The sequence below is a fragment of the Perna viridis genome, chromosome 14, assembly GCF_037379345.1.
Source record: "Perna viridis isolate PV_CMFRI_1.1 ecotype Kerala chromosome 14, ASM3737934v1, whole genome shotgun sequence".
NCBI lineage: Eukaryota > Metazoa > Mollusca > Bivalvia > Mytilida > Mytilidae > Perna > Perna viridis.
Window position 1 is genome coordinate 15,031,829 of NC_142458.1, and position 21,425 is coordinate 15,053,253.

General features: G+C 33.0%; 1 protein-coding gene across 1 annotated transcript; it reads left to right on the forward strand.

The window, feature by feature from the left end:
* Positions 1 to 3,571: 3,571 nt before the first annotated feature.
* Positions 3,572 to 16,814, forward strand: LOC148598338 (uncharacterized). The gene is made up of 8 exons (XM_088561607.1): positions 3,572 to 3,654; positions 5,720 to 5,814; positions 6,326 to 6,346; positions 8,284 to 8,328; positions 12,979 to 13,071; positions 13,385 to 13,467; positions 15,572 to 15,680; positions 16,579 to 16,814. Coding segments are annotated over exons 1-8 (648 nt in total). The 5' UTR covers positions 3,572 to 3,652; the 3' UTR covers positions 16,779 to 16,814.
* Positions 16,815 to 21,425: the final 4,611 nt, after the last annotated feature.

Below are 21,425 nucleotides of genomic sequence, written 5' to 3' on the forward strand. Positions count from 1 at the left end.
TTGAAACATTTTCAACCTAGCAGATTTTAAATGCTACTGTACTGCTTATGATGACAATGAATTTGATGTTATACGGAGGGAGGGGTAGTGTGTCCGTCCAGCGCAGGCCTCAGCGACACAAAATTGTAAAAGATACTACGGCATTGGCGCAGACATTAACGGAAGCAAAGAACATTAATAGGATCGTATTTGAACACACTAAAACAAGATATTTTATTCATCATACCTTGTAAAACAATTGATTTTAACAGACCGTGTTAACTGACTCATTATAAATATTTAGACACATCTGAACGAACTAATGGTTTTACGACAACAATGGAAACATGCGCATCACCTGACACAGTTTGCCGGAATTTTAAAACCAACGAGCCACGTTAAGTCTGAGAATTTTCTTTACTTCCATGGTAACTCCAATCAAAGTCTTTGAAATTGGTGACATAACAAACAGTTATGAATTTTCTCTAAGAATATTAAGGAGGTGTAATCAGTAAGAGGACGAAGTTGAATATATTGATATTTTGTAATGATAATGCCTTTTACAGTTTTGCATCAACTAGGATTTGTTTATCTTCATAATTAACAAACCTTAAGACACGAGCTATGTTGAAGATATGAAACTAAAAAAGATCCTTGCTTTATAAACACTTGGTATTACATGTTAACTGCCTGTCAGCCTATAATCTGGCTTCTACGGTCAAGGTTAAACTTGAATTGACTACCATTTTGGTGACATCGTTCTCCCATTATTGTTAAAAAAAAAAAAACAGAAGAAAATAGTCACCTCATTCGTTAATCGTCCGATTCGATTCACCATTAACTTATAAACATTAAATAATTTCTATTACACTAGACTTGCTACAAGTCCCTCGCTTCATATTTGAGAATATATATGTATCTCTGATATCAAGCTACTAGTTATTGAAGGATAGACTCGTTCACGACAGATATAAGTGGAGTTATCAGAGAGAATAATATAGATTCTGTGTCATATATATAAAGAGTAATCAAGGAAACCAAGGTTGAAGCGGTAATCAAAAGAATGTAATCCAGACCAGACATGGAAAACAGACATACACAACAAAGAACTTAGTGGAACTAAAATCATACATACAAAGTAACAAAAGCAAATGAGCAACTAGGAGTATGGATCAGGTGCACCTGTAGGGTAAGCGTCTTCTGCTTTTCGAGAGACACCCGCCGAGTTGCTCATAAAATAAATCCGGGGTAGGCGAAAGAGGGAAGGAAAACTATGACACATTGAACAAATCAGTTTCCATGGTGTAGATGGATACACCCTAACGATCCATGAGTTCATGATGACGACCATAAAACTTTTATAGTGATGACTTCAATCTTGTAGCAACATAACCATAAGATATGAGGCTGACTTAACAGTGTCTATAGTATCCTTTATTTCAAGTTCGTTGTGGTAGATGCGATGTATCAAATCCCCAAAATTAGGATTGTTTAAAGATAATACGTCATCTATATAGCGGAAACTGAGATTAAAGGACATAGCTAAACGATATGCTTTGCTTCGGATCTGATCAGCTATAAAGTCAGCCTCATAAGAGTGAAGAGGGACCTCAATCAAGTCTATTTGTAAACGTTCGTTTCTTGTTCTCTTCGTCAATCAAGGTAGACAAAGTCAAGTGCCGTTGCTTAATGAAAGCAGCTGCTCTAGTATTCGTTTTGTAAGCAAGCATTACCTTGAATGGTCACAGATCACGTTAAAAGCGTAGTTCTGATTTCCTCATGCGGGGTCCGTGAATGTTGACTGGTCATTGAATCCTTATTACTTACTTGGCCTGAAGGCCATGGGAGCGATTGCCAATACATTGCGTCCTTCGTCGTCTGTCCTCATTAGCTTTTTTTTCAAACATCTTCTCCTCTGAAACTGCTTGACCAACTGGAATGAAATTTGACATTAAGAGTATCTTGCGCAAGATTTATTTTAAAAAAACACAACTTTTAAAACATGGCCGCTTTCACTAATATAGAACAAGTGGGTCAAAGTACATTTTTTTTAAATAACGCAAAAAAAAAAATAATTCTGGCGATGGTAATATTATTGTTCATCATCAGTAGACGGACCTATGCTGTAATTTCAATATATTTCATCGCCTGATGTAGGAGTTATGGCTGTTGAAACATATATTTTTTTATTGTTTACATTTAAACTTTGAAAATCTAATCTGAAACCTTGTGACCAAATTTAATGAAAGTTGGCATAATTATTTCGTAGGGTATCCTGCACAAACTGATTGTTTAATTTTTTTTATCTATTGAAAAACATGGCTGTCTAAAAATAGAACAGACGGGCCAAAAACACAATTTTGCAAATAACTCAAAAGCCGTTGAATTTAGCAAAACTCTGACAGGGTTAGTTATTTTTCACTATCAGAAGACCGACCTATGCCAAAATTTTCAAAATGATTCGTCCATCCATGTAGGAATTTTGGCCCTAGAAACATTTGCTTGTTATTCTCGTTTTCAACGTTTTTTAACTTTGAAAGTCTTCTTTTCAGAAAAAAAGAGCAACACAGTTAAGTACCAGTTGTCCCAATTATTCCTTGTCGTATCCAGTCCAAAATTTTTCATGACCGTCATTTCTATAAATAGAGCATAGGGGTCGAAATGCTTTTTTTCACTAATTGTTCCTGAATTATTAAAGAATAATGAAAGCTTAACATAAGGTAAACATATTTTGAGTCGACTTGCAGTATTGAAATTTTTTTAGACTGCCGTTTTCAAAATAGCTCCCAATTTGCGGCCATTTTTACCAGTTGATTGAATTCAAAAGATTTTTATAGGAAACATGATATTCTTAGTTCAATCGTGATGATAAAACTTTGTTCTGGACGGCCATTTTTCCTCTATTTTTTTATACTTGCTTTGATCTAAACAATATTTTGTTTATATAGTATTGTCGCCCTGATACGAATGGCGATAATGAAAATGTTGAATAGCCATAATTGAACTTCATTTTATGTTCTTTCTCAGTAAATATATAACGGGGAAATGCCTTTGTCTTTCGGTGGGATAACATGGCATGGAGTTCTAAAACACATTGAAGGCAATTCCAACATTTTACAGTGCCTTAGGTACTCAGTCATCCATATAAGATCTTTTTCAGAATGATACCTTTACATACTGAGTTAATAGGACATGGTTTGCAATTCAGGCTCTTCGAGAGTCTTTTGTTTTTAATTCCATAGCCCTCGAAGGGGGCAGAGTATATAGCTTGGTGCCGAATCCATTATTTGGTTTGACCTTGAACTTTGTGAATTTAATGATTTATTTTGATAATTATATCAATATCTCACTCGTTTGAGGTCCTATATTGCTTAGAATACCAATATGCTTTTTTATGTAAATATTTTTATTTTTTGCGTAAAACATCTATTTCTGTTACGTCCGCGTATATTGGACGAAAAAAAAGAAGGATGTTGAACATTTAATTTGATAGAAACATCAATATTAACCAAAACAAAAAAAGAAAATTCTGAATCATCAGCATGATTAAAATTGGCGGAAACTTCCCTTTTGACGTATGTCACGATATATTATGACTTAAAGGGAACAAGCAACGTGGGCAATCAGAATTGTTAAGCTCGGACATATTGGTCAGAAAATACGCTACTTATATATTTAAGTACAAATCTATTTCTATTCAAAGTCTTGATTTCCATTTAACGATATCTTGACGACCATGAAACAGAACTCGTGGATCGTTATGGTGTATCCATCTGCACCATGAGAACTGATTTATCCAACGGGTCATAGTTTTCCTTTCCTCGTTTTTCTACCCCAGACTTGACTTTTTATGAGCAACTCGGCGAGTGTTTCTAAAAAAGCAGAGGACGCTTACCCTACCGGTGCACTTGGTCTATGCTCCCAGTTATTAGTAGAGTCCGAGTTGCTCATTTGCTTTTCTTTACTTTGTATGTAAGATTTTAGCTACTTCATGTTTTTTGTTGTGTACGTCTGTTTTCCATGTCTGGTCTTTGTCCCTGGATTACATTCTTTTGATTACCGCTATAAACTTGGTTCCCCTGATTACTCTTTTACGTAATGTATACTGATCTGTATTTTGGGAAAACCATACATTAATCACCCACTTAAATCAACCTAATCAAAAACAAAGGCTCTTTCAAAATGTCCATTTAATACAGTGTTTGATTTATATAAAAAGTTCAAATGACAAAGGAGGACTGGTTATATGATTGGGGTTGACCTACACGAATCATCTCATGACTTGTAAATAAATAAAAACATTACACGCTCTTATCTTATTTATCTAGGTTTGAGATGAGCAACCATATGAAATGATTTTGCCATTTGTAATTATAAGCGACTTGCATAAAGCATTTTATTTAGAAAAAATGCATTGAAACTTTACTAAAACACACTGAAAATCATAAAAATCCATTACTGAAACTTGTATAGAAATTTTAAATTACAAATCTTGCCATTTCACAATTTGCAATTCCAGTATGTGTCAGCTGTAACAGAAGAAGTTATTTATTGAATATTGAACGTATATTTTCTTACTGTTATCATCCTTAAAATATTTTCTTCCTCTGTCACTACAGGTATTATACAAATATACGTTTATCCCTAACTTGTGCCCCTAGGCCTACTAATCGAAGTAGAGGTATAGTTTAATTATCTTATCCGTCCATTAAACCGTTTCTACGTTAAGCTGTAATATATGACTCATTTTTTTAGGGAATGCTAAGATATATATGATACATTTTTTGTTCATGATGATATTTATCGTTTTTCTTTTCCACTTATCTGTTTATACGACTACGAATGTTTGTAGTGATGCATGATGAGCATTTTCTTTTATGTGCTTTTAATGTTTGTTGTTTTCTAATTCGACCCCGTGCTCCTAGTTTTATTTTGTTTTTTTTATGTTCTTTCTTGTGTGTGTCTGTTTTCCATATCTGGTCTTTGTCCCTGGATTACATTCTTTTGATTTCCGCTAGAATCTTGGTTCTCTTGATGACTCTTTCTTTTTCTTTTCCAAATCGTTTTTTGTTTCACCAGGTAAAATCTTAGTTTCGTTTGCATTATGAAAAGGGAATCATTGTAAAGAATTCATGTATGAAACCATACATCCGCACTTGCGCAATCATCTACTTCCGTGTCGACCGACTTCCTTCAGAATATGTTTTAGCCATTCATAGTTCTGGTCTTACATTCTACATATATAAGACGTCGCTGATGCTCCTTTCAGAGATAAAGAAGCGTTATAATTACATTTAAATTGCTGAAAAGTTTGTTTTAAATGTAAGTTAAGTTTCACAGGGAAACAACTCGAAATATTGATTTCCCAGTAATATTGTCGCTTTATTCTTCTTTTTTGTGTTGTCCTTCTATGATTTTTTTTTATTTGTTTTTAATGTAGATTTTGTTGTTTAGTATGGTTTTAAGTGGTGATTTTTTTATTATTGTACATGTAGCTGTATTGTATTTTTTTTTTAATATTCTCGCAACCCTCAGAGTGCTATATTTCCAAAACTCGTCAAATCAATAGTTTGGTTTTTGCTCTACAAATAATAAAATCCTTTTGTTGAAACAGAAGCACTGAAGTATTGTTGTTTTGATTTCTATTATTGTTTGTATTATTAAAAGACAAGATATGTATTTCTATAAGGGATAAAAGTCATATGTTGTGTGAACTACTCGTTTTGGATTTGTTTTTCAGGTGTAATAGTTTCTCTAATCATCTTGTCATGATGTTCAAATATATCATCTTGATTCTGACAGTGTTTGAAGTATTGGAGTCAAGATATCTGAAAGGTTTTTTTTGGTTATTTTTCTTATTAGAATCTGCGGAGTAACAATAGTGCTGAATTTCATATTATGGTATATGACATATAATTTTTAAAAGAAAAATGATTTACATTTCTTGGTCAACAATATAGTGAAATTTTAAAATTAGCTAACCTTCACTTGTTTAACATTCAGTTAATGTTTATTTAGTATTCATCAGAAGAGTGCATGACATTACACTTCGTTAGTTTGAATTAACTGAAATTGTAAAATGTGTAGTAACTAGAATAATTTGAAAATGAAATTCCTAGATCTAAAATGTGTGTTTAAGAATAGTTCTGTCTCACAATTTACAGTTTTTCAAACACATTTTAAACAAAATATCGAAATCCATATTCTTGACAATTGTACATACAATATCAAAGATTATTCCACAATGGTGATGCGTTTCAAATGTTGTTTATTTATCTTTTATCTATAAAGTTTAGACTATTCAAACACCTTGGTAATTTATAATGAAAATCACATTTTATTACAGAGAGGAAGTGCAAAGAAAGAGGTAACATATACCGTAGATTTACTTAAAACCATAAAACTTGAAGAGAGGTATAGTGGGTTAACCCCCACTCCGGTTGTCACAATATTAAGAATATGAATACTAAAAATTTAAAATGACACTTGATTGACAAGTTTTGTTTATATGCGCATAACTGGATATTCTTGAATTAAATGTCGAAAAATTATTATGATTGTAAATTCTGACTTACTAAGAAAATGGATTAATGACAAGGGTCGTTAGCTGCTATTTTTGTTTTTGTTTTCTGGTGCAATGGTTAACTTCTTGGCCATACGTACATTTAATTATCATCTTATTTCACTGAGAATTTGCATCTTATCTAGCCGAACATTAATCAGTTCTGTTTATTTTACTGTAGGGGAAAATACACGGATTTTAGTGTGTTGGTAAATCACAATGGCGAATAATTCAAATAATGAATTTTAAAAAAATCATAATATCATATATTGAATGTTGAGCTGATTTGAATATGTTAGTAAACACGTTTTGACCTTGATGAGGTATGATCCACATACACAGGCCCCTGTTCTGCGTTACAAAAAATGTTATTTCACAATAATAAGTTACATCGGAGTTAGGATAAATCACTAAAGATAATAAAAAATAGACAATGAACAAGGAGTCGAATAAAATAATAATAATAATAATAATAATAAAAACAAATAGTGCACTGCCGTGATAAGCTTTATCTGCTTTCCCATCATCAAATGTGTTTAATATTTGTTTACAATAAATAGAGATAATGTTAGCATTTTGAAAAACACAGTAGCAATTATTCCCTTGTTTACTATTGACGACACTAAATACTGAGTAGCATCAATGCCATCTACTTCTTTAAAAAAAACATCTCGCCGACAATTTATAGAAATGCATATTAAGATGCATACCGAATATCATCGTCTCTTTAAATGTTGTCAAATTGTTATAATAATCATATGTTTGTTGACAGTTACAGCTCCTTGATTTCCACTTATCCTCTTCCATTTTCCTTCATTCAAATATTACATTATCCCATTCCCCGTTTCAAATGCCAGATTTGCCACAACCCATCACCGAAGCCAATGCCCATTGCACAATACACCATTCCTTATTTCCTATTTTTCCAATACCCCAATCCCAAATGGACCGCTTGCCTCATACCACATCCCTAATTGTCCTATATACCCCATTCTCCATAGCCCTGTAACTCATACCACAATCAAATACTCTTAATACATGCTTAACGCCACCACTGAAATTGAACCGACACTGATTTTTTCCCAATCTAAAATTAACATGCAATAAAATTGTGAAATCTAAACTTCGCAACAATGCTACAAATGCCCAGCTGGCTACGTCTTGTAGCATAAACTTCGAAAAGCATGAAGACGAAGTTGTCTTTTGGGTTTTGACACAATTTCCTTACTAAAATATGACCAGAATTGACCAAAAAGTACAAAATTTGACACAATATTTGAATATAAGTAAACATCAAATAACTGATCTGTCCTTTAAGCAAGAATTATCAGAAATCTTTATGTTTTCTCATTTATGACGGATTCAAGTCTTCAAATCAACAATTAAATATTATTTAACATTTTATGATTTATATTTAGTTGCATGTCAGTTCAATACGACCCTTTATTAGCAAATTAAATAATTTGTCCAACCCTGTATCAAACACGAAGAGAATGAGCAGTGTAGCGAATATTCTGAAACGTATAAGAGCCGGGAAAGTCCCAGCGCTGTACAAACGGTCACGTTTGCAAAGTAAGTTTGGTCGTTCCTAAGCAGGACAAGAATCCATGATGATATAAAGATTTTCCCCGTTTTTAATTGCTGCATTTGCAAACACCCATCACCAAAGCCTATTAAGTTTTTAATAAGAATGTTATAGTCTAGGACTCAAGAATAAAGAAAAATTACTTTAAATATTTTAGGAATTGCGTCAAGTACAACAACAACGCCTAGCGTGGAAGGAACAGGTAACATTATTTTTTTATTTTATCCTAAGTATACAGTAAGTGATAAACTACATTTTTTAATTACATAAATAAATCGGGAAACAATAATCCTTTTAGTACATATTTGCTTTTCGGAGACATTATGAATTATGAATGCTATAAAAGCAACGATGCTATCATATGATAATTTATAAGTCAATTACTCTTAAAAACAAAAACGATAAACACTATCACTTAATTTGAACCGACATTGATTTTTCCCGTCAAAAATTGACATGAACAAGGTTGTGAAATCTAAACTTCACAGCAATGCCATAACTGTCTAGCTGACTGAGTGGTCTAGTACTCTGAACTTAGCTTGGGCGATATCACCATAAATGTCAATGTTGTTCGAGTTCATTTCGAGTAAAAGTATCAACCAAAAAAAAACTAAACTAAGGTGTTGGGGCATTAACCCATAACCATAACTATTGCCTTAAATATCAACTTTCTTGTTATAGCATACAAATTGTTCTTATGTTATAGCACAACAGTTGTTTTATCTTCACCAAATTCCCGACAGTTTATCAACAAATTAATCAAAAAGATCATTCAATCATCTCTATGGACGTTCATATTTGAGAAAGAAAATATCATCCTACGAACAGTCCCGTTCTAAGTAAAAACTATCATAGGGAAAGAGAGGAGTACTGGATACGCAGACTAGGTACTGCAATATCTTACGGACGCAATGAGAACATCAAAATATACAAACCTTTCAAGCCAATATATAACAATAACATAATTGTGATGATTTTTTTGGACAAAAATCCAAGACGAAAAGGGAGTCATGGCCATCGTCACTATACGTCATCTAAGTTACATGATGTCTCCATAGATGGTCTCCTTCCTTTCATATATAAACCTTTTAGACTTCATCACATTAGAACCAAACTTCATTCTATACCTCCCACTCTACTAAACTCCCTTTACAAGACAAGTCTTGACACTCCTGTTTCTGACCCTTCCTCATCCTTCCTCGAGATTAAAGACTTCCAGGCTAAACCACCTGATTGTTCTTGCAAAACTCTCCATTTAAATATGGTCCTTCCGGTGATGTCGTTACCGGGGATTCAACCATCATCAAAAACGAATCTCTGCGTAATATCTTTTATAAAGGCCCCAAGTACCGTGAAATACACTTTATAAATGGAATTATAACTTTAAAGTTCTTATGGATGCCATGGGGGACTATGCAAGAAAACGAGAACAAGAAGACATTGATTCTCTGTCAGAGTGGCTAAAGGCCGTGAGGTCTTTAACTTTGAAACGAATGGAAATTTTAAGTAGATCAATTAGTGCCAATGCTACATCATTTTTCCAAAACCCCGATGCAGGAAAAACATTGTCTTCTTAACATGACAAATATGTCGCCGTACTAGCAGATAAAACCCAAAACAACATTGTTTCTGTCTGCACAACGTTTTACATACAATTTATATTATTAGAGGTAGACGTGATAAGACATATACTGCTACCACACTCTGCAAAGAAGACATTGTCGTAATCCATTAATCTGTGCTATCCTCTTTTGGTCTCTCTACTAAGGACGATGATTGTGATTTACCGTCTATGTACTGGATTCCTAAATTATACAAGAGTCCATACAAACAACGTGACATAGCTGGATCTGCAAAATATACCACCAAACCTCTTTCAAAACTTTTATCTTCTATCCTCACAACTGTCTAAGGGGGTCTGCAATCCTATCACAACACTTGTTACTATGTAGTGGTAGTAAATCAATGTGGATCCTATACAAATCGAAAGATCTTTTGGAGACAATCAGTTCAAGACTATTAACAGAATGTAATAACATTTACGCCTATGATTCCACAAAACTATATACTTCTATCCCCCATTCTCAATTATAATCCCTACTTTAAAACATCATACATCGTTGTTTCTTAAGATGGTAAATCGAGATACAAATATATAGTTCTTGGTAAAGATTCCTCATCCTTTATAAGTAATAATTCCAAATCATCTTACAAATATACAGAGGAAGGTGTTTTCAAAATGCTGGAATTGTTTTTGTGGTCCTCTACTTGCTGACATATTCCTTCACTCTCATGAGGCTGACTTTATAGCTGATCTGATCCGAAAGAAATAATATCGTTTTGCTAGATCCTTTAATCTCAGTTTCCGCCATATAGATGACGTATTTTCTTTAAACAATCCTAATTGCGGGGATTTGATACATCACATATATCCCAAAAAACTTGAGAAAAAGGATACTACAGACACTGTGAAGTCATGCTCTTATCTTGGCCAAGTGCATAGAAATCGATGGTAAAGGACAACTTTTATCACACTTTACGACAAACTCGATGACTTTTCATTCAGAAGTGTCAACTTTCTTTTCAACTGTGGCAACATCATCATGACTCGTGAAAAGGTACTGTGTATCCATCTGCGCCATGAAATCTGATTTGTTCAACCTGTCATAGTTTCCTTTCCTCTTTCGTCTATCCCGGACATGACTTTTTAAAAACAACTCGGCGGGTGTTCCTAGAAAAGCACAGGACGCTTATCCTACCGATGCACCTGGTCCATGCTCCCTGTTTCCAGTGGATTGCTCATTCATGCTTTTGTTACTTTGTATATATGATTTTAGTAACTTTATGTTCTTTGTTGTTTATGTCTGTTTTCCATGTCTGGTCTTTATGACTGGATTAAATTCTTTTGATTGCCGCTATAATCTTGATTCCATTTATTTTTCCTTAGAATAATAATATATGTAAGGAAAAATAGTATATTGTGACGTAGGTTTATTGTAATGACGCCATATTTATGCCATATTTCATTTAGCAAAAAACTACAGAGAGTTTTTAATTTTGTTGTTTTTTTTCGTAAATATTTACATCCAGAAAACTATATTCGCACTAGAGAAACAATTTTATATTTTCACATATGATAAACTATACGATAATAAAAATATGCACTTAATATGAAGTTGTTTGTTGGGAGTGGACACCATTTCTTTACCAAAAATATGACCAGATATGACCAAAAAGTACAAAATATGACACAATATCTGAATATAAATGAACTTCAAATTATCGATCTGTATTTGATTGCAGGAATTATCAGAAGTCTTCATGTTCTCTCATTAATGACGGATTGAAGTCTTCATATCTTCAATTAAATCATTCAACACTTATTTTAATTTTTGGGTGAATTTCAGGCCAATATGACCCTTCATCTCCCTTTACCCTTTGCTATGGAAATATAGTGTGAAAGTACTATTGTTTACGGAGTACCACTTCTTGTGAGCCCCGTGCAGGTCCGGTTGTTAAAAGAATAGGCCTGCAGCAGCGCTAAGCTTGTCGTATATGACGACTAAATAGTGCTCAGAAACCTAGCCGGGGTCTAGGCGCTCTGCCCACAGAGCAACTGGGATGTGTGCCCCAGGTGGTTGAATGGGGTACCCCTGGCGTGTTACATGCTGGGGTTGTCAGGCTATAATACGGAAAACCTGACCGCAAACCATAGTGGTACACCGTGTTTGGAAAGATGTCACGTTCCTCGCACATTAAAGAACCCTGCTGTGGTATTCGATAGGAGTAGGAACCTTTGCGCTCCGCCACAGGAGGCTAAATTGCCCTACCTTACCCATCCCCCCTTTTTCCAGTGGCAATCAAAATTTGTCGACCCTATTATCCTTGTGACCCATCCTTTTTTTTTTCTTCATTTCATGTTCATTTTATCATCCATTTCATGTTCATTGTCTGAATATGGCTGAAATATTGCTGGTCAGACGTTAAACCCCAACAAAGAAACAAACAAACCACTTCTTGTAGTTTTCGTGGGTAGGCCAAACCATAAATTTGGTTCCCTACGAAAAGGAATATCAAATTATTTGTATATTGAAACCTCAAAACCGTATAAGAGTCGGAAAAGTCCCCAAAGCTTTAGGAACAGTCACCCTTACAAAGACTCTTTTGGGTATTCCTAAGCTGGACTAGAATAAGTGCATTCAAGGTAACACCGCTTGCACTGATTCCAGCCTCTTATACCACCCAGCCAGCTAGACTATATCAAAATATAGCTTTTGTTGGCCAAGTTAATGATTCCTTCTGGTAAGTGTAAGTTTGGTTAGTACATTGCAGCATAGGTCATTTAGAAGGCGATGCTATGTAGTAAAAAGGATCGAACAGACGATGCTTTTAACACCGATTGTGTGCCACTCTATGCACTATACTGTTTTATCCGATCTGTTTCTTTTTTATTTTATCTGTTCCGATGATCGATTATATTTAATTATATTTTTATGTAGAGGTGTTGATTACGTATAAGTAATAATAAAGTATACATGCAATTTAAAGAGATTTGGTTTTGACCAAATTGACCAAATTTGTTTGAAATTGTCAAGTTAAAAAAAATTCAAAAATGAAAGGGTTTTACATTTAGAAGTATTTTTCGCTCTTTCATTCAAATTTCAATAGTGTTTTCAGTAAATCAACAGCTAGGGATTCAATAGGTGTTCGTTTTTTTATGAAAAGGGTTGTATTTCATTTAGGTAAATCGTGGTTACGCCAATACCATTTTTCCTGTTATAATCTGATGTATCCATTCTTTATTTCTATTTAATAAAACGATAATGCCAAAATTCTGTATTGTATTTTGTAGAAGATCTATCATCACACTCAACTTTGACCACAACTCCAAACGAGACTTTAAGCTCTACCGTATTCCATTGTAATAATACTCCTCCAAAAGTTGGTACGTTAATATGATATTGACATTTAGTTTGGATATAGCTCAGACTTAATTATATATGTGTTTCCATCCTTGCATCAGCTTGCATACAAAAAATTTTGTTATGAAAATAACTTTGCTTAGAAACATGTGTATTACAATTGTTAGGTCCCTACTTTGTAAATGTAAAACTTAATAAACACAGTTTATCTTTAGAAATCGTATGGCAGGATTGTGTTAGACTGTATTGGAGTTTTAATTCTAAATCTAACTTGGTGTTATGTTTGATCGATGTAGATTACTTAAGATCACAGTCTTAGTTTTTTTTTCTTTTCAGATGGCCTTAATGGCATCACGCTCAGTTATTCGGGATTCTTGTATTATTTAACAGGAGTTAAACTTACATACGGATGCGCAATTGTGAGTTTTAGTTCAAATATCTCAACAACAAATATTCATAATTCAATAATCTGTATATCTTACAAGATAATAGTCTATGAATGTCTATTTAAGTAGCAGTCTAGAACTGGAAACAGACATACATTGTACACAAGAAAGAACACGAAGTAACCAAAATAATACATACAAGTAACAAAAGTGAATGAGTAAACTCGGATTCCATCAAAAAATGGGAGCATGGACCAGGTGCACAGGTTGAGATATAATAAAGAAAACTGAAAATCAAAGAAAAAAATGACGATATATTACAGGTAGTTTGCATAAAATGCCATTTTAATGATATATCAATGAATCATTAAGATCCTTAATATGAAATGGAAAGCTGGTACAGATGTGGTAAGAAAACAGATATCATTTCCTGAAAAAATCACTTCGCGGTTTTCGATATTTCCTACACGTTTTAGTAACAAATATTGTTAAATGATTTCTAATTAATGGATACTATTTCAGTTTTTCAGTAATTACATTCTAAAGTTTTGATTAGCAAAGTGAATTACTATCTACAGTATATTGTAGTAAAACAGTAAATGTGAGTAATGAGAAGGTGAAAAGAGAAAATTCTTGTTGATATTTTAACTTAAAAAAGCAGAATTACATGAAAAAAGATTTCAATATCATACAAATTATCTGTGTATATCAGGTATGGTTTATCAAATACATTGATGTTTACACTTGGTAGTTTAAAATAATAATAAAAAGACTGTTAGAAAAAAAAATGAACTGCATATGAAGTAAAATGGAAAGTTTGTACACATGTGGTAAGAAAATAGATATTATTAATATATCCCTGCGCATTTTAGTAACAATAATTGTAAACTAATGAATAATTTGTCAATTCTTTTGTAAATACATTGTAAAGTTTTGATTTGCAAACTAAAATGTCATCTGCTGTATATGTTTCTAAATACATGCAAAAACGAGTAATTTTGAATAATGATAAGCATAAAGAAGAAAAATTTTGTTGACATTTTAACTTCAAAAAGCATAAAAGACATAAAATAAAGATTTCAGTATTATAACGAGCACCGGTTATTACGTGTACTTTCTAAATTTCCCTTAAGGTTCCCTATTATACTAACGAAAAAAGTCATGTCCCAGAAGTAACAGAATGTGACTGTCCTTACGGAGAAAATTCATCATTTCCTTCAATCAAACACATAAAAAAATATCGGTTCAGATTACGTTTCAGTAAAAACAAATTCATCTTATCAAATATTCAAGTCTTTTTCTAATTTGTTTTAAATCGTATCAGACTCTGTTTAAAATACTTTGTTTTTCATTCTGAATAAGATCGTATTCATTCTTTGCTGGTACGGGAATTGACGCTATGTAAGGATGGGAATTCAGACTCAATCACTTTTTTTTTTAAACAATATCAAATCTTTCAAAACTTTATCCAAAGTCTTCAGGTGAAATTTTAATTATTTTATAAAAACGTAAAATTCGGACAAAACAGTGAGAAATAGTCAATACATAGGTGGGTACGGTAACTTTCGGTTACAGATTTTAGACCGTTTGATTTCAGAAATTAAGAAATATACAAAAATATATTTTCTTGGTGAAAAAAGAATTGAAACGGACTTTTTCACATTTCATGCAATATTCTGTTCTTAACATACCGTGAGAATGAATGTTTTAGTAAAACATTATTTGGGTACGGGGAAAAGTTGGTACGAGTACAGATAACAGGCTACATATTTCAGACCCCTACGGAAAAAATGTTCAAGTAATTCATTTATTTAAAAAAAAAAACATTGACAAGGCATTTTTTCAAATAGAAATATTGATTTTTCCTGCTGCTTAAATATAAATGAAAATATTGCACTTTCGAAGCTAAATATTTCATTCGGGTCGACACCTCCTCTTTGTAGTGCCCTTTATTAATTTTTACGAGTCTCGTACAGACGGTACATGTATGGTAAAACTCACGGTGCTCGCTTTTTTAGGCAATGCCTACCCCATTTGATAAAGTACCTAAGGTAAAACGGTAATGGTTTATCAAGCATTTTGAATCTTACAATTAATCATTAAAATACATTTTAAACAAATATATTAATGGTTTCAGGTAGCATGTTCACAGATGGGACATCTTGCTGCTTTAACAACACAGACAGAAATTACCAAGGCTGGATTTCTCATGAGTCAAAACGTCCTTCGTGGCCAACAAATCGACAGTTAGTATTTACGCTTCTTTAAAAATGGCTTATTTTGTATTTTCCGTATTCAGAATTTATCGAAAATGCATATAATGTGATTTTTTATTTTTCCGTAAAAAGTCACATAAATTCGACTCTACAAGTTATTTCTCGACTAAAACGTTTTCAATTTGGTATCAATCGATAGATAATGCAATTTTCTATATAACGAAACCACGAAAAACTGATTTTCAAGACAAAATTTAAAAAAAATGTTAAAAATATTACCCCAACCCCTAAAAAACTGGTCTCGGTATCAAACAGAATTCTCATTCACAGCATCTTTTCACTGTTATTTATGGCGATTGTTTTTAGTTTCAATATGACAATCGTGAGTTTTTCATAATAGGAGTTCTTTTGGGGAATTTCATATTTTCTTCCATTTCATCTCTAATTGACATTTTTTTTCAAATACCACACTTCTAAATAAGTTTTTTGTATATTCGAATACAATTATATACTGTCTTAGTTTTCTATTGAACCCGAGTATATGAACTTTTCAGAGTCCAATTAGGTGAAAAATTGCCACCCTTGTCCATGAAAAAAGTACCTCAACATGAACCCAAATGTGTGCTTTTAAGCATGTTATCGACGTACAAAAATCATGTTGGATTCTAGTATTTTAATCATTGATGTATTCAATATACCTGCTCATTTCAAGTGCTATTTTGTAATTTCAATATGACAATAATGAGTTTTTCATTAAAAGGATTTTTTCTGAATTTTCTCCCATTCACTGGTAATTGGTAATTTTTGTCAAATACGTTACCTCAAAAAATTAGAATGCTTGTCTAATTTAAAAACTAAATCATTTTATTCGTTTTATTAGTCCGTTTTTCTGATATTAGTATTACTTCCTATGAAATGCTTATTGAAGGAGTCTGGATCGGACTTACAAAAACTAGTGGCACATTGAAGTGGATCACTGGGGAAAATGGTGCTGCGTCGTTAATCTTTGCTGATGTAAACAGTCAAAACTCGTGCGGCACATTTGTAGAAACTGCTACCTTAAATTGGTATGCATCGGAATGTGGTATTTCCGAAGAGCACTTTGCATTCTGTGAAGTCGAGCAATGATTGGCTATTTGAAATAAAAGAAATATTCTCTATAAATTCATAGATTTTACATTCCTTTCAATTTTAATAGGAAATAAAGTAAACACCACCAAGTTGTGAGCGTCAGCCTCTCTAAGAATCAGGTAGTGGATGAAACAATGTTATGAAAAAACTCATCATTTTGATAGTGTTATTTGACTATTTGCACCATCAGAATGAAGGACAAAAAAACAATATTTTCCGTATCATTTTGGCAAATTAGGTTATAATTTCATTGACATGCACAGAAATTGAACGTTTCAAGGGCAGATAATTCCGTCAAAAACATCAAACTTTCAAACATTTTATTGAAAAATTTCTGAGTGATGCAAAGATTAAATAATGGTCGTTTCAAATAAAGGAAGTATTCTTGAGTGATATTACATCGTCAGATCTGTGGGGTTTTGACAAGCATATCTCTGATTTTTCCCATTTTGCCTGATTTTTACAATCACTTACACTTTTAACCCTTTAAATGAAAGACAGACGACCCAGTTGAATGTTTATGATGCACACTTTTAACTTGCGTTGTGAAAAATAAAACAACAAACATGCCATTAACACATTTCGCCTCTTATTGATTTCAAATATATAATATATATATAATTATATAATAATATTATATAATAATAATAATATATTATATATATAATGTAAAATAATCAAGGACCCTTACGAACATTTTGTGTATACTTGTTTATAGAGCACTTCGCAATAAAATGGATAGTACAGAAAAGAAGCCAGTGATTAGCGGTCTGAATGGGTAAAAGCTATGAAAAAACATTGCATACTATACATGATAAATATGTTGTCATACCAGCAGATAAAGCCCAAAACAACATTATTTTTGTCTGCAAAATTATTAGAGGTAGACGTAGAAAATAATACCACTAACTGGACTTTTTCTGCTACCACACTCTCCAAAGATGAGTTAGTAGCAAATCATAAATCTGTGCTAGCTTCTACTAAAGACGATGATTGTGATTTACCATCTATTTACTGGATTTCATATCTCCAAAAGAATCCATACAAACAACGCGATCAAACTGGATCTTCAAAGTGTACTACTAAACCCTTTTAAAAAAAATAACTTCTGAACTCAAACTGTCAAAGAGAGTCTCCAGTTCTACAACGAGACTTGAAACTCTCGTAGTGGTGTTAATTCAATGAGATTTACATGCAAGTATATACGACAAATTACAAGCATCTGGCGGCGGGCCACATAATAAAATATCCCTAAACAAGCCCGCCAAACAAACAATAAATAAATATATTAAATATAAACAAGAATGATATCAAAGTGAGGAAGGAAAAATCCAAGAGATGAGACAATCCCGTAAAAATTCGCCACCAAGCAGGAAGAATAAAATACTTCTTCAACTGCTAGAACTACCCAGAAAAGGAGGCGCAAAACTTTCCTGAAGTACTGACCCTAAAAAGCCACATAAATAGAAGGGATGAAACACTCCCTTGAAAGTTCTACAAACCTTAGGCATTGAAATCTTCCTTAAAGGTTTATGATCAAATAAATAAATAGATAAGACAAAATGACAAAATAAAAAGAAAAAGATAAGTATCGGAGTGAGCAGTATTCAACTATTCACTGAATTGTAGCGATATATGAGTTATCAGGTCTAAGGGGAATAACTAGAAAAAAAAACAAACAAAAAAACAAAACAAAAACATATTTGTCAAGTGTGGTGGACGCATTTTTCAACAAACGTGCTCCTCCACCCTTAGCAAGGATGACATTATAGCTGGTTTAATGCAAAAGAAGACACATCGTTCAGCTAGATCCTTTGATCTCAGTTTCCGGGATATAGATGACGTATTATCTTTAAAAATCGTAGTGTCGATGATTTTATACATCACATCTACCCCAAAAAAACTTTAAATAAAAGATACTACAGACACTGTGAAGTCAACCTTATATCTTGACCAACAATTAGAGATCTATTTGTCTCAGCTTTTGTCGAGCTAATGTTAAGATATACTTGATATATTTCTTGTTTATGATGACTTTTACCGTTTTCCCTTTCTAGTTGTCTGCTTACTGTTTACTTTATAAATTTTTTGTTGTGATGCATGATCGAAATGTTCTTATATTTGCTTTAAATGGCTTTCTTTTTCTTATCCAATATTTGTTTTGTAACACCAGGTGAAATCTTATTTTTTTTGCACCATTATAATGAATACGTGTATGCGCTTGCGCATTCCTTTACTTCCGTGTCGACTTATTTTCGTCGGAATATGTTTAAGCCATACATGCATGTAGTTCTGAGCTTACATTCTACATGTATACAAGACGTTGCTGATGCTCCGTTCATAGAAAAGATAAAAGGTTCCACAGCAAAACTGCAGTACATTTATATTACAATTACGGACAATATAGCATGATATGTCATAAAGGTAAAGACAGCTGGCAGTTTTAAACCTGTCACAATGTCAAGAGAGAGTAATAATCGTAGAAAGTTAGATAGTTTATGTCAAGTATTACAGATTGTTCGTGATCGGAGCAACACCAGAATCATACCACAGTTTTCATGCCTGCTCTGAAGGGAGCGTAATAATAACATTTAAAATAAAATTACTGCAAAGAATTACGTTGATTAAAAAGAAACCATACTTTGAAATTATATCCAAATTGTTATTTAGTTAACTTAAATCTTAATTCAATTTTACAGTTACCTACAATAAATTCTTTATAACTTAAAAAAAACCGGATAATTTTGAAAAAAAAAATTATCGGGAGGGGGTATTCCTATTAACGCCTGGCAATTGTTTTCGTACCTTATAAACTAAAAACAACTTATGTTGTCATCACGAGAACCTATTTACAATTTTAAAAACCTAGGACCGTGGTTCATTCGACACTTTATTACTTGAAAACGCAAAAAATACGTGGGAAAAGGTATAAAAGAGTCAACTTTTTCGTTGAAATCAATCAAAGAAACTATTTATTATATCCAACCTTAACGGGAGGTCTTTTTCCAAATTGGCGCTCGCCTAAGTCAAGAACAAACAACTGGAACGACGATAGAAAAATACCAGATACAGAAGTCAAGTGAAATAACAAAATAACAAAGAAGTACACCACTGTGATAATCTCTCTACGCTCTCCTATAATCAAATATTTTAATATTCGTTAACAATAAATTGAGGTGTAATGATTCAGTTGTTAAAATTTCTGACTAAACCAACTTTTCAGTAGCATTATTGTTATTTCCTTCTGGAAAGGTGATCAAGGGAATCAAGATTCTAGCGGAAATCAAAAGAATGTAATCCAAGGACGAAGACCATACATGGAAAACACACACACACACACAACAAAGAACATAAATAACCAAAATAATACGTACAAAGTAACATTCCACATAATACATTATCCCAATGGCTATTCCCCGTTTCCAATTGCTTCATTCACCTCAACCCATCACCCATGCCTATTCATATTCCACACCGTTTCATACGTAATGCTATAAATTATACATGCAATAAAATTGATGAATAAATGATATTTGTCGAATTGAATAGTTTTACATTAATAATGTTAGCACGAGTTTGTATATCATGAATTGATATATGCCCATTGATATGCCTAGCCAACTGCCCCTTGCAACAACTTTCATTGCCGAATACCAAATTCACGATTTTCCCATATTCCGGTCCCATGTCTCATACCTCATTCGCCAATGACGTATATCCCATTCGCCATTGCGTAATACCACATTGTCCCTTTCCCTATACACAATGCCTTATTGCCTTCTATTCTATTTCCATGTAGGCACTGTATTTGTATTTTTGACTTTTTATCGTTATCGTGATTTTGAAATATTCCATAGAGATATATGAAAATATAGGCATGTTTACAAAGCAAGTGTACAACTAAAAGAATTTTCTTAATAAGATGAAAGTTTGCATTCCGAGTATTTGCTTCGCTTTTTCATTCAAATCTTCAAATCTAAATTTTGTTTGAGGTAAAATGACAGCCTGCTATTAAGTAGGTTGTTACTTTGTTATGAAAGGGGTATTTCGATTAGGTCAGTTTTGGTAACCCCAAAACCATATTTTCTATTATAATCAGATGCATCCACTCTATATTTTAATTTCACAAAACCAAAGCTCTTTATTGTACTTCGTCGTAGATCTATCACCACACTCCACTTTCACTACAACTCAGAAGAAGACTTCTAGCATACCGTATTCCACTGTTTTGATGCTCCAGAGTGTGGTACCTTAAAATGATATTGACATATAGAGTTTTGATTTAGCTGATTTCTTATTATATATTTGTTTATATATCCTTGCATCAGCATACAAAAAAACTCAATTTTGTTATGAAAAAGCACATTGCTTACAAGTAACAAAGGGAAACTAATAAGTCAATAGTACAGATTTGAGGCAGTCATGTGTCAGGACATCTAAATATATATAGCACGCCGTCTTTATCATGAAAAAGCGACAAAATAAACTTCGCCAGCCGTTCCAGTTTTCTCTCTTAGTCCGTTAAAAGGTAAAACATTTGCCAGGTCTCCACCTTGTACATACATCACGTAGTAAACACTGTTTCTGTTTTATTGCAGGATTGTATCAAACAGTACTGGATATCTATTTCACTTGAAATCTAAC